This window comes from Spinacia oleracea, chromosome 3 (genome assembly GCF_020520425.1).
Source record: "Spinacia oleracea cultivar Varoflay chromosome 3, BTI_SOV_V1, whole genome shotgun sequence".
NCBI lineage: Eukaryota > Viridiplantae > Streptophyta > Magnoliopsida > Caryophyllales > Amaranthaceae > Spinacia > Spinacia oleracea.
Window position 1 is genome coordinate 42,347,045 of NC_079489.1, and position 14,958 is coordinate 42,362,002.

General features: G+C 38.1%; 2 protein-coding genes across 2 annotated transcripts; one reads left to right on the top strand and one right to left on the bottom strand.

The window, feature by feature from the left end:
* Positions 1-241: 241 nt before the first annotated feature.
* On the top strand, positions 242-1,911 carry LOC110785244 (protein BRASSINAZOLE-RESISTANT 1). Its single transcript, XM_021989690.2, has 2 exons — positions 242-607; positions 718-1,911. The coding sequence occupies exons 1-2, from the start codon at positions 362-364 to the stop codon at positions 1,405-1,407; spliced, it is 936 nt and encodes a 311-aa protein (XP_021845382.1). The 5' UTR covers positions 242-361; the 3' UTR covers positions 1,408-1,911.
* Positions 1,695-4,483, bottom strand: LOC110785243 (uncharacterized). Its single transcript, XM_021989689.2, has one exon. The coding sequence runs from the start codon at positions 3,683-3,685 to the stop codon at positions 2,060-2,062; it is 1,626 nt and encodes a 541-aa protein (XP_021845381.1). The 5' UTR covers positions 3,686-4,483; the 3' UTR covers positions 1,695-2,059.
* Between the last annotated feature and the right edge of the window lie 10,475 nt (positions 4,484-14,958).

The following is a 14,958-nucleotide window of genomic DNA, read 5'->3' on the forward strand; positions in this document are numbered from 1 at the left end:
CTCTACGATTCTCCCCACTTAAAGACAATTACTAGACAATTATTTGTACTTACACGTGTCAGCTTTTGTTCTACTCTTTACCATCATAAAATACAGAAAAAATATACCTTTCTGATCTATTTCGACCGTTTGATCTTCCGATCAACAGCGAAATTCACGCGACCACAGCATCACTACCGTGCATCCAACGACAGAAAATAATTAGTAAAGTGCAACTCAATAAAGTGAAGATAGAGAGTAACAGGAGAGAGAATCTTGCACACCTCCAACACAGCAGAAGCAGCGCATACCTCGTGGTGGTGCTCTCTCTGTTGAAGTTGCTGCTGCTTTCACAGTCACGAAGACGAGAGGTGAGAGAGAAATGGCGACGGAAGGAGGTGGTGGAGGGGCGGCGGCAGCGGCGAGGAGGAAGCCGTCGTGGAGAGAAAGAGAGAATAATCGGAGGAGAGAGAGAAGGAGGAGAGCCATAGCTGCGAAGATATTTTCCGGTCTCCGAGCTCAAGGAAACTATAATCTCCCTAAACATTGTGATAACAATGAGGTTCTGAAGGCTCTTTGTTCTGAAGCTGGCTGGATTGTTGAACCTGATGGTACTACTTACCGCAAGGTATTCATTATTTGTTTGATTGATCCTATTAGATCTGGTCATCTTTCATGTAGTTTAATCGGTTATTTGATTGTTTTGTGATGAATTTTAATTCTGTGTTGTAAACTCAGGGAATGAGGCCGCCACCGCCGGAGATTGTGGCTAGTTTTAATCATTTTAGTGCGTGTTCATCTCAAGTGCCGAGTCCTCTATCGTCGGCATTTCAGAGTCCAATTCATTCCTACCAACCTAGTCCGTCTTCGTCTGCTCCGCAAAGCCCGACTCGAAACGAGATCAATGCACAATCCCATCCGTTCTCGTTCCTCTGCAATTCTATTCCGTCGAGTCTGCCACCTCTTCGGATATCGAATAGTGCCCCGGTGACTCCTCTGTTATCGTCTCCAACGTCAAAAACTGCTCCTAAGCAGCCAGTTTTTAATTTCGAGGCCATTGCTAATGAGTCTATGGCATCTTTTAATTATCCTATGTTTGCTGCTTCTGCTCCTTCCAGTCCTTCAAGACGGAGGAACTTTACCCCGCCTACCATACCTGAATGTGATGAATCTGACTGCTCTACTATTGATTCCGGACAGTGGATTAGCTTCCAAAGGTTTTCCAGACCTCCAATTCCAAATTCCCCCACATTTAACTTGGTTAGGCCAATGGTTCAGAAAATGTCCTTGAATGATGCAATTCAGGATAGAGCAAGAGTTGCTGAAGCTGAGAGTATGCAGGTTACCCCTTGGGAGGGGGAAAGGATTCATGATGTAGGCATGGATGATCTTGAACTCACTCTTGGGAGTGGTACTGCCAGGAACTAAATTTTCTGATCAAGAATAATAAAACAGTGTTAGAAGCAGTGTATTGGAAGTGTGAGAAGTGAATGTCTCCAATTCAGATTGTCATTGCGAAATACCATTTGGTCATTGGTACTGATTGTTTTCGTGTTCAAAGAACCAAGAAGTTTGGTTTTTGTTGCTGAATGCCAAATTGTTAGTGAAGGATTAATGCTCATAAGGGTGTTAGTTTTCATGGATACTTAGTTTCAATTTTTTTTTTTCCTGCTTGATATGTTTGTTGTCAACCTAGAATATTGAACTGCTTGGGGTTTTAACACAAGCATTACATGTAGATAAGATGGTTTAGTTTTTCTGTAAGGTCGAGGAGAATCAGCTCGTGTTGTAGACTGATGCCTAAGTTGATTCTTCTAGAGTATTTATGGGGTAGTCGTTGAATTGATTACCTCCTGTTGTAGACTCATTGTTTTAGGATAAGAAATCTATGTTATGACATTTGATTAGTATTAAGCTCTCTTTTACATTGCATTTTCACAGAATATTTATGCAATTTCTTTACAAGAGATTGTATTTCATAATGAATCATATGTTAGATTACACATCACATGAACAGAGTTTCCTAGTGCTATTGGCAAGTAGCACCTATAATCTTGATTATGTAGTTAACATGTTTTTTTTACAGAACATCAATTGTGCCATCTTTACTCTTTTGTGTGCATCCAACTCGACAACCATGGCGACGAGGTTTTTCAGGATCAGAGTCACTCGACTCCAAGAAGAGGCCTCGTAGACATCTTCTTCTGATGCTTGGTGCATATGCAAGTTTTTCAGATGGGATGCTGGTGACTTCAGCCTTGTGTGTGTCAAGCATTCTCCTCTCTTTTCCTGGCTTTATAGATTCTGCTGGGTTACGAGAGAGAACCACATGGACGCCAGGGTTTCTTTCTTTCACATTACTGTTGAAGACTAGTGAGTTATTTATTCCTTGTGCATTATTGTTGATATATGACTTAGTTGTTAAATCCTCTTGGAAATTGTTGTCTCCAGATTTGCTCTTTCTGGAAGTTCCCTCATCATCAGTGTTTGTTTCCGCGTTCTTGTCTGGATTAAGCTTGTATCCCCTGTGAATGTGAACAGGCCTTTCTTTGTGCAAGGACTCAGAGTTAAGGTGCATGGTTGCTCCAATGTTCACCCCTGTAAGAGTGACAACACTTAATGGCTTCTCATTGAAGTGATGTTTCTCTCGCTGAGCACCTTGCTTGTGAACGAACTTCTGCAAGTTTTCCTTGATGTCTTTGTGGGAAGGAGCCTTCTGTCCTCCTACATTTGCATGCTTATGAGAAAATCTATCGACTCTTTCATGACCACGGATCTCAATTTCAGAATCACGTCCTCCATTTTCAAATTTCTTGAAGACCTCTTTTATGTCGAAAACTTCTTTCTCTGACTGTTGTCCCTTCTCGTCCAGATCTGCAAGTGGATGTGCCTTAGTTTGTCCTTTTGAGCCTATAACTTCTCTGTCAATAACTGCTTCGTTCTTGGGGTCGTCATGATTGCGCTTAAGTATCTGTTTAGGTTCGTTGTAGGATGTATACATTTCTTTTACTGTTTGTAGTTTGGGCTCTTGTTTTGGGCTAGAAACTTCTGCTACAAGTTTGGTAGATGCCTTTATTTTAGGCTCTTCAGAAGCTAGTTGTTTTTTTGGCTCATTAGGTGGAGATACTGTGACGAGCTCATTTGAAGATGTTTTGGAAGTTTCTTGCTTTCTCAGTGCTTTTGGATTTTGAGAAATCTCAGTTGTGGTAGTTGGTTGTTTCTTAGTTGGGGATGGGGGCTTTGCTTGAGGCAGTGTTGGAGGTGGTGGTGTTGTGGCTTTTGGCCTAGTTGGCTGGCCACCTCCTCGTGTTGGAGATGGGGATTGTGGCAGTGCCTTTGTTGCTTGTTGGGGTTTGGAACTTACCTGTTCAGGTGAAGTCGGACGGGAGGTAACTTGAATCTGAGGAACAGTTTTTGATGGTGATGCTGGTGGGCCTTGGGGCAGTGGGTCCTCCAGGGGCTGCTGAGCTGGTTTAGACGTGCCTTGAGATGATCCTGAGGGTGATGGGGGCTCAGCCCTTGCTGGTGGTGCTGCTGGTAGTGGGGACTGCACTGGGGCCACTCCTGCTGGACGGAAAGGGGGACGCTGTGCTGGTGATTGAGATGGTGCTTTTGTCACTTGGCTGGGACGAGGAGCAGCAGGTGCTGGCCGAGGTGCTGTTAACCAGGGGAGCCTAAAGCGGAATGGTTGCCTTTGCTCAGCCATGAAATATCAGCAAGATAAATTGCCAAGTACAAGAAAAGTCCTTCGAATTTGAATTTGAATAGTACGCTTCGGAAAAGGTGGTGATGATAATGGTTGATTGTGGCATCAGTACTTTATATAATAGATCTAGTTTGATACTTTAGAAAGCTTTTGGGATATAAGTATATTACATAAAAGCAATTTTAATATTTGGCTTCTTTGCTTCCAGAAATAGCAGAAAGTATGTTTTTCCTTCATCATGTAAGATTCTTCACCCTTGTCCTTAATTGTGTTCATTCATCTTTTCAAGTAAGCTTGAGTTTGAGTGTCTTGGATATCTTTGTTCTGGTTTCATGTACATGATATTATATTCTCTTCGGGCTTCATATGTTGCTTGCCAGTCCAAATATGCTCAACCTGAGAAGCATTCTCTTGGAACTAAAATGTCTAATATATTGTTGTTTTTCTCTTTATTTTGTGCCGGCTTAAGGAAAGAACCAAAAAAGTAGTTTATGCAAGTTTTCCTGGGCAAGGCTCTCAGGTATTTTCTTAAAGATAAAGAAAATGCAGTGATGGTACTTACTTAGAAGAGATCCGGTTGTACTGAACAAGTATTTTGCAGAGCTCAGATGTGTGCCTATTCCAGTGAAGCACAAAGGAGTAGAGATCCTGATGACCAAGGGAGGGGAGAGAGCTGGCTCTTGGCTCTGGTACCGGTCTGATGAAACTGTCCAAGTTGCTGTGACACAGGCATGCATCCTGCCGAGCATACAAGAGTTGCTCAAGTCATGACCAAAGAGGTAATACATTTTGTTTCCTCATGTGACTTTCGTCATTTTTATTGGAGTTACGACTTCTGGTAATGCACATTTTAAGTTCCGGTTCATTCTTCTTTGTCACTTTCAGCATCTTTCTTCAGGTTAAAGTTTCAATTAATGAACCACATTTCCACCTTGTTTCATACGATCTTCCCCTCCAATGTCTTTTTCATTTTTTTTGTTTTTTGTTGACAGGACAAAGTAACAAACTAATAACAGTCACATCGAATACAAACATTCTACATGCAATGCAACTAATGACAGGTCAGTTCATTCTTGTTACTGTACAAGGTTCTGAGAATGTTGCCAATATATTGTTTTTGTTTACAAGTTGAAAGTTGTTAATAAATTTTATTCTTTGTTTAAAGAGAACCACATACAACATGTCCCCATGATAGATGGCAAGATAGTTGGTATGATATCAATGGTAGATCTTGTGCGAGCAGTAATAAAGCAGCAAGGTAGGGATGTGAAGCAGCTCAACGAATTCGTCAAGGGAGAATACTTCCAGAATCGATTTAGGCGTTTGGTTCGGTGTAAAACGTTTTTAGTGTAAAATGATACATTTTTCAAGGGAATACACAATTCAAAACTAGTTTTCTTTCGTTGGGTTCCTTAAAAGAAAATTGGGGAAGAAGGGAGAGGGAGGTAAGGAGGAAATGTGGAAAAGTGGCTTCCCTTCCTTTCAAATGGAAAAGGTTTTTCCAACTTTGAGTGAGTTATGGAAAATTATTTTCCATCCCTTGGCAAACCAAACAACGTAAAATGATTGAAAGGGGGAAAATCGTTTTCCATGAAAATGTTTTACACTCTACCAAACGGAGCCTTAATCAAAATATATCTGAAGCGATCAGCATTTTAATGGCAACAAGCATTTGGGCCTTAATAGCAAACTCAACTGTTGTCCGAAAGCTTCTCCAGCTGCATTTGTGCCGTCGAATGCTTGCTTTACATTGATGTATGTAATAGGATGTTTCAAAATCAGTTTACTTTGTAAGTGAACAAAGCAACAAAACTATGTTGAAGAGTGAAATAATAAGCTGTATTTTCCAATTAATTCGGATTATTAGATCCTTTGGATATGATTCATGGCCCCTATAAATTGGCTTGTTATAAATTATACTTGCACCAACAGACCATATTGATGCACATAACATGGATCTATTGAGACAGAAAATTCTTTTAGCTGTCCAACATTATTGTCAATCATTATTTTGATGATAATACATTTTGTGTGGTTATTGAGGGCTTTAGAGTCTTAGTCTTAATATTGTGGAAAGTTGTATGTGCATCCCAATTATATTATTTTTGTATTTGATTTGATCTTGTGAAACAGAGTTATTAATTTTTGCTTTTACGCTAGTGTATAAAGTTGGAAAGGGAGTGGAATGGAAAACAAAAAAAAAAAAGTTTAAAGGGAAGGAGAACGGGAAGGGGAAGGAGAGAGCTAGAGTGTATTTTTTGTTTGGTAAATAGCTAGTGTGTATTTATGAAAATACTACAGGAGTGTAAATTGTTTTTGCCTTGATTTATTTAATTATCTTCCTTACCCTTTTTGTATTTTATACTTCTCCCAACTAACAAAAGTTTAAATGTTTAGAGCTAAACGGTAGAAGTTACAGACATCTATTACTCCATTCGTATTTATTTAAGGGATACACTTGATCGAATACGGGTATTAAGAATAAAAGTTGAATGAAATAAAATAATAAAGCAAGTGGGGTTGGATAGATATTTTAATAAGTAAACAAGTGGAGACCATGTCATTTTGGAGGGTGGGAGGTGGGTTGGGTTTATGAATTTATTTGTTTAATAGGATGGTGGGTCATAGGGTAAGGTAAATGTATTATTTAATTAGATGGTGGGGTTAATAAGTTACTAAAAATGGCAAGTGTATCTCTTAAATAAATACGGTCGGAAAAGGCAAGTGTATCTCTTAAATAATTACAGAGGGAGTACTAGATTTTAGCCCGTGCGATGCACATATTTTATTTAATTGTTAAGTTAAAATAAAACTCCTAGATATACCAACTGCTATATTTTATACGTAGTATATTATTAGTTTTTTTTATTTTGGATTAAATATCATTTTAGATTTATTTATTTTAATTATTAGAATGTTTGATTTTTTTATTTTTGTTTTGGCAATAGCTAAAAGAAAACAAAAAAATAGTAATCTAGTCTATCGGACCCGTAAATGATAAACAAAGGGAACGACACTTGTTGGCAATCTCGTGTGCCCTCTGGACTTGTTGTTGGTCATCTTTAAGAACAACACATTCTTTCAGTGTAGAAGCGATCTCCTTAATTTCTGCTATCGTCCAGATAATGGTGACGTTCTTCTCTGTAGGACTACTACCCTGTCAATCAATCTATCCTTGCACCGCCGAATGTCATCAAGACAACCTAGAGCTTCTGAGTGGAGGGGGGGGGGGGGGACTGAGCTAGGCTATATGAGCCACCTCCATCCCTTGTCGTGCCTGTTTGGTCATCCAAAAACGCCCATCCTGAGCCAGCTCGCTTGGTCTGTTTGTCCCATGATCCATCTACCTGCAAAACAAAGTTAGGAAAAAAAGAAATCTCCTTGCCAAGTTGAACATGGTGAAAACCGGGTGGTTGGTTTAGTTGTTGAGTAACCAAGGAAGGATCTCTCATTCCTGCTCTACCTTGATTGTTTTTGAAGGTATTACAATCATCAATCTCCTTTAAGATGCAATTCGGAACTCTCCTTGCATTACCCGAAACATTGGAGAAGAGTCTTGAATTCCTAGTTATCCATAAGCTCCATAATGTTGCGACAAAGGCCACAATTCTCGAGCTACCCGCACCATCCCCGCTATAAAAGAGCAGGATATAACTTTGTATCCATTCATCAAAGGGAATAGATCCACTATTATCCAAGCTAAGAGCCAGGGGGCCTAACCCCCAAGTTAACCTAGCAAAGCTACAAATTCCATTTGGGAAGAATTTTCATTTTCCATATAAGTTTTGAGAAACCACTTGCCTGGAGGTATCCCTCCTCCAAGAGACCAGTAAGGAAAGCATAGCCTGATTTGATTGTAAAAGTGCCTGACGGGTGATGTTTCCAGTATTCGAAATCTTTCTTATCCGACCTTGGAATTTCGAGCGATAGAATTTCCTGAGCATCAGACCACTCAAACCTTTCAGGAATCAGTGTCGAATTCCAAGTTTTGGATGGTGTGATAAACTCCTCCACAAGCCATTTACTTCTGGCCTAATACGCTGATTCGATTTAACGTGTGGTATTTTACCCTTAACCCAAGGCATGCTATTTGCCTTTACCGCTCGACCATCTCCTATTTTCCAAGCCATTCCTTCCTTAAATTTCCTCACAGCATCATATGGTCCCCTTCTTCCCCATGAGCTTCTCTGAGGCAAGATCAAGGAGGTAACACCAATTCCAACTGAACGTCTATGTGCACCTACCAAAACTTTTGAGGCTAGGATATCTAGGTTGTGGGAAAATCTCAAAGCTTGTTTGAAAAGCAAAGAGTCGTTTAGGAGTGCAACTGACCTAATACCCAATCCACCAAAGTCCTTTGAACGTTGGATCATATTCTTGTTAACCCAATGAACACCCCTATCTCCACTCGAAACCCACCAAAATTTGGCAATGATAGAGTCAATCCTATTCCCGATGGATAGAGGTAGTTTGAAGCATCTCATAACATGGGCCGATAAATAAAGCAGAATGGATTGGATCAAAATGAGTTTAGGTGGTTGAGAGATTTGAAGGCTCGCCCAAGATAGAACCTTGGATGTGATATTGTCTACGAGAGGTTGAAACGAAGCCAATTTCCTCCTAGGAAGATCAATTGGGACCCTTAAGTGAATCCCTACATTCTCCACTTGTCTCATTTTCAAAATCTCCTTCAAATTCTCTTTCAGCTGTGGATTCATTTTCGGGGAAAACTTCACAAATGATTTTGAGAAAATTTGGTCGTTGCCCAGAGACCTCCCCGAACCGTTCCAAAATGCTGACCATATTGCTACAACTTTGCTCATTAGCTTTGAAAAATAGCATAGCATCATCTGCAAAAAACAAGTGGGAGATCAAAGGGGAATGTCTCGAAGTCTTAATACCCTGGAGTACCATACTTGTAGTAGTTAGGAATACCATTTTCCATATGCATATCCCGAAATCGGTTCTTAAGCTCTATGTATGGGTTCCTGGAAGGTAAGCAATGAATAACCATCTCTGCCATAACATCTTTCTTTCTTAGTTCAGGTAGGTTCTTCACTGTAGCAAAGTAATTGCAGGCAAACTCAATCTTCTTGACATAAATATGTGGGGTCTCACAGTCTAGCTTCTCTAGGTTTCCTAGATTTGCGTACTTTGAAATCAACATCTTAACCCTGAAAGTTAACAACTACAAAGTCTTACTAAAGTGTTCCAAAAACAAAGTAAGTTCGTTGAGCCATACAATTTCAATGCACAAGTATTAATCATGAATCGTGATGCAATTAATCACATAAAGCAAAACAAAACATGATCAACTTTAATTAAAAGATTACAAGAATCAAAGCATAATCACATAAACACTTGATTAGAAAGGCACACTTAAACAACACATACTTAGACTAACTATACCCTTCTTATTCTACCCATTCCTCACTTAGAAAAGAAATAAAAAAATTTCGAAATTAATTTAAATAAATAACTTCAAATATACACGAAATTATTAAAATTAAAATCGAAAATTTAAAATAATTAATCGAATAATTTAATTAGTTTGATTATTTTCAAAAATAATTAAAAGAATTAAATAAATAAATAAATAAATGAATAATTAATTCGGAATTTTCGAGAATATATATATATATAATAATTTTTTTTTTTTGAAATTCGGAAAATCCGAAAATAAATAAAAGATTTTTTTTTTTTTTGAAAAATCCGAAAATATTTCGGAAATTTTAAAAAAATAATTCGAATTTATTAAACTCGAATAATTAAAATAAAATTAAAATTTTTCAAATACTTGAAATAATTGGTATTTGGCTTTTCAAAATTTTGAGTACTAAAAAACAACATATTGACTTTAGGAAAATAATTTTCGAAAATCCTAAAGTTCCGCAATCGTAGTTTAAAGATTTACCACTTTGCACTATTAATTAATGCAAAGCAGCTCTCAAACTATAGCTCTGCAAATACCACTTTGTAGTATTACTTACTACAAAGAAGGACTGAACTAAGCTCTTAGTATACCACTTTGTAACACCCTAATAATTCCTTGATTTTTATAAAACATCTTCCGACTTAAAACCCAGGAATTACCAAGATATTACCGCCACCGTGATAACGGCTAAGGCTATTTACCAGAATTACGCAGCGGAATTTACTAACTTTCAAACATATTAAATAAATAGTTAATGGTCATTAAAACAAGTTGGAACCGTTGAGGCCCAAACTAAAACAAACCATTTGAAATCCATTAACTGAAATAGTAATAGTCATGACTTTAAAATAAAATAGAGTTTATAAAATACGGAAGAAATAAACTCTCAACTCGAATCCCATGATAACTTCTCCCGCAAGTTATCTCTACGAACCTGCTTTATTGAGAATATACTCCCCAACAATGCAAATGAAATTGATGGATCATCATAGGGTCATTAAGGCGAAGGCCATGACCAGAAGACATGAAGCACGAAGTCAGCAAAAGCTGAGTACGAACAAGCTAGAATAACATTCTATCCTAACATGCTTCACTCGACAAAATAGATAATCCACATGCAAAAGCCATAAAAATAAACAAGTAAACATGGAGACAAGACTCGACACGAGACACGACTCTTGACTCACAGTTTAATAAAAAGTAGCTTCGAACGGGTAAAGTAAAGTATCCTCAAAAGGAAAGAAAGGGTGATGGGAGCCAACCATACACCAAAATAAGTCGGGCTACTAACGACAGTCGGGCCATACCGACAGGAATTCCAATGCACAACGACATAAAAGAGAATGAAACAACGTCTTGTATCATTCTAGGAGTACAAGTTTTCCGGCAAGACTCCCCCCATTGTTCATACTCAAGGTATATACGTTCCAAGAGTTTTGAAGCTCTTTGGGTTGCACTTTACCTTAATTAGTATATTATGTTCAAGGCGACTCAAGACACAACATACAAACAATTGAACAATTCAACAATTCAACAATGACTCTTTAATATTTTACTTCTTTAGGACTTGTGATCAAACAAGACTCAAGTGAAATTACTCCCATTGTTCCTTCTCAAAAACACTGTTTGAGATAACCCGACATTGCCTATTAACAAGCGGGGTGTGCCCTTAGCACGAATTGTCCTTAATTCAATTCACATAGACTCGCTAACATATTCTACCCCTTTGGTAGAATATACATTGCTCACTGGCAATATTCGACTGGCTCAATAATTATGCTAGACATCCTGTACTATAGCATAATAATAATAACAACTTGCATGCGCACTACTCATACATGCAAACCAACTTGAACAACATGCTTGACATAATTCAACGATTATAAAAGTCCATAACATGATAGTTCAATAGAATCTATAAAGCATAATTCAATTCATAACATGCTCGTTCACATAGATTCAACAATAATAATAACATGCTTGTTCTCAACATTAAACATGAATTCATAATAACATATTCATTCCCAATCATCAAACATGAATTTCCAACATATAAGTTCACATGATTCGCATTCAATACACTTCATAAAGTCCTCAAGGGATAGGTGGTCACCCTAGTCTTGTACGTACCTGGAATACCTAAGTACGGGGGCCACTGTGCGAATCATGACTCACTAGAAATCAACTCCTATAAACAAAAGGAAAATTTGTAATTATTAATCCAACCTTTGCCCGATTTTCTTTAATTAAGCCTACCTATGCGATATTTCTAAATAATCCAACCTTTATGACACAACTACTATTATTAAGCCTAACAAGTTACTAACCTGCTATAGGCGGTATTCACCCTTACGTGGCATATAACAATTATAATATTTTTTAAATTTTTTTTCCCCTAATTTTCTTTAATTGCTATTTTAATTTTCGTTCCTCTCTCCTCTGCGATTTTCTGCTTCATCTCTGCACTCCTCTCCATTATTTCTCTTCTACCTCTTCTCCACCATTGCCGATCCCTCATACGGTCATACCTCTTCATTCGAAGTTCATAAAAAATAATCAGCAATTGCTATGGCTGGGGTAAAGCAATTGCCTGTTGGATCTGGATCTTCTTCAAATTCAAGGTTTTTTTTTCTTTCTAAATTTTCAACAAGACCACAATAACCAACATCCCACAACATAAAAAAAAACCTATATTATTGCAACAGCTCGGGTTTTTACGAACTGACCATCAAGGAAGCCCAAAATTCAAAATTTACCAAAAAAGGAACAAAAACGCTAAGTTCAAGAAATCTTTGAAAAATCGAGCGTTCCGGCGAAAAAAGATTCGTTCGAGCGGCGGCTTTTCACCTTCAATTGTATGATTTTGGAGACGAAATTTGAATGCGCGTGGATGAAGTCACCTATTTCCACAAGAAAATCGCTGATGATGTCATGAACCAGTACAATTGTGGTTAAAGCAGCAGTAATGGAAGAGAGATGAATTGAAACACGGTACAGAGAAGAGAAGGGTTAAGGGTTTTTTGAAAAAAAAATAAAATCCTTGTTTAGGTGGCAAGTGATGATGACGTGTCCAATATTTTAGGAGGGAAACCAACTTTAGGTTGTCAACATTTTTAACGTTGACTTTGTAGCAGGTAACCGGTCATCTAGGCTTAATAATAGTAGTTGGGTCATAAAGGTTGGATTATTTAGAAATATCGCATAGGTAGGCTTAATTAAAGAAAATCGGGCAAAGGTTGGATTAATAATTACAAATTTTCCTTGACTTTGTAGCAGGTAACCGGTCATCCAGGCTTAATAATATTAGTTGGGTCATAAAGGTTGGATTATTTAGAAATATCTCATAGGTAGGCTTAATTAAAGAAAACCGGGAAAAGGTTGGATTAATAATTACAAATTTTCCTAAACAAAATAAGAGAACTAAATTATTATCCATGTTTACTAAATTTCCAGCAACTATTTAAGAAACTAAAACCCTTAGTTTAATTAAAAATCATTCATTAATTGGTAATTTAATAGTCTCAAATAGTCAACTCAAGTCCTAGCATAAAAACATTGACTTTTTCGCTTTAAAACCCTTAAAAATCAACCTTTTAAAGCTTATAAACATTCTGAAAATTTAGATTGATTCCCATAATTTAAATTGTCATTAAATTATGTAAATCAATCGCTCAATCAATTTGAAACCAAAACCCTAACAATGGTTTAATCCGAAAACGTGTTTTGACTTCAAAAATCAATACTTTATGAACATATAAAATCTGAAAATTACAAAACCAATCATCAAAACCTATTTGTTTAATTAAAACATACTACTAACCCAATTCGGTGTTCATAACCGTTTTAATTAATCTAAACAATCCAATAATTAAACTTCATCACAATAATTAAATCAATTTAAAACTGAAATTAAAGTTCAAAAGTATACAATGGATTATCACCAATCAACAATACACACACACACAACAATTAATGTGTTGTGTGTGTGGGGCGTCGAGCAACAACACATAGCACACGCAATACGCCGCACGCGAGCAGCGCAGGCAGCGCGCAACGAGGCAGCGACGAGGGCACGCGAGTGCTGGGCGAGAGGGGCGATGCACGTGAAGTGCTGGGCGAGAGGGGCGATGCACGCGAAGTGCTGGGCGAGAGAGGGAGCACGCGAGTGCTGGGCGCACAAGGCAGCAACAACACGGGCGCTGCGGGGCGAGGCAAGGCACTCGAGCAATGCTCGGGCCTTGGGCTGCAACAAAGGGGACGGTCGAAGGGGTGTGTGGGTGTGCCGCACGGAGAGAGGAAGTGAGGAGAGAGAGGGAGTGCTGAAAATTCTTGTGAGGGTTTAATGAGAGGGTCTATTTATAGTTTTTCTCTCCCATGTGGGCTAGGTTATGTTAGTTTGAGTTGGGCTTATTACCGGGCTCAATTCATTAAATCCCTTGCAAGCTTTGTTGGGTTTAATTAAAACAAAACGACCGGGCTATAAGTTTATTAAATTCGTTTTTGAAATACGACCCAACAATTCCCGATTAAATAAATTCCTTGAATTTATTTAATAAAATCCGGTTTTTGAAATAATTAATATTTAAATTAATTAAAAATAAAAGCGCATTTAATTCTCATTAAATGAAATTAATTTATAAAAATACACGAAATATTTTATAAATATAATAAAATATATCTGTAATTATAGAAAAATACGAGGTATTACAGTCTACCCTACTTAAAAGAAGTTTCGTCCCCAAACTTGGGCACGGAAATCACAATTTTTAAAACTAACTTGAGACTATTTTGAGACTTTAGTGCGTTTTCTTTGCAAAAGTTTTAGTTGCTGTACTCTTTAAGTAATTCAACATGACAATAAACAGTGAAACTTCACTGGAAACAACAATTTAAGCATATCCTAAAGGATAAATTGGGTAAATAAGGTAAAAAGCGCGAAATTATACCGCACTCTACCCCCCTTAAAGAAAACGAGTTACGGCCCCGTAACTCAACTAACCTCGGGAAAAAGCTCGGGATATTTCTTTCTCATTTCCTCCTCCGCTTCCCAGGTAGCAACCTCATACTCTTGGTTAGACCACAACACTTTTACGATCTTAACATCCTTAGTTCGAGTGCTACGCACTTTGCTATCAAGTATCTTGACATGTCTTTCCTCAAAGGTCAAACTTTGGTCTAACTCTATGGTCTCCGGTTGTAGTACATGAGACTTATCCGGGACATGCTTCCTCAACTGGGATATATGAAACACATTGTGCACTCTATGCAAGTCCATGGGCAAGGCTAGTCTATACGCTACCTTCCCTATCCGTTCTAAGATCTCATATGGGCCTATATACTTCGGGCTAAGCTTTCCCTTCTTCCCAAATCTCATTACACCTTTCATTGGTGAAACCTTTAGCAACACTTTGTCACCTATTTGGAACTCTTCATCCCTACGCTTTAAATCTGCGTAGCTCTTTTGGCGATCTTGCGCGGCTTGGATTTTGGATTGAATAGTCCTAACCTGATTCACAGTGTCCTCTATCAATTGGGGACCTAGTACAACGGTTTCACTAATGTCACTCCAACATAGCGGACTTCTGCATTTTCGTCCATACAGGGCTTCGAATGGTGCCATTCCAATACTGGCATGATAGCTATTGTTGTATGAAAACTCAATTAGATCTAGGCTATCTTCCCATCCACCTTGGAAATCAATCACGCAAGATCTTAGCATATCTTCTAAGGTTTGAATAGTTCTTTCGGTTTGTCCATCTGTGGCTGGGTGGAACGCTGTACTCATTTTCAATGTGGTACCAAAGTTCTTCTCCACACTTTTCCAGATATTCGAAAGGAA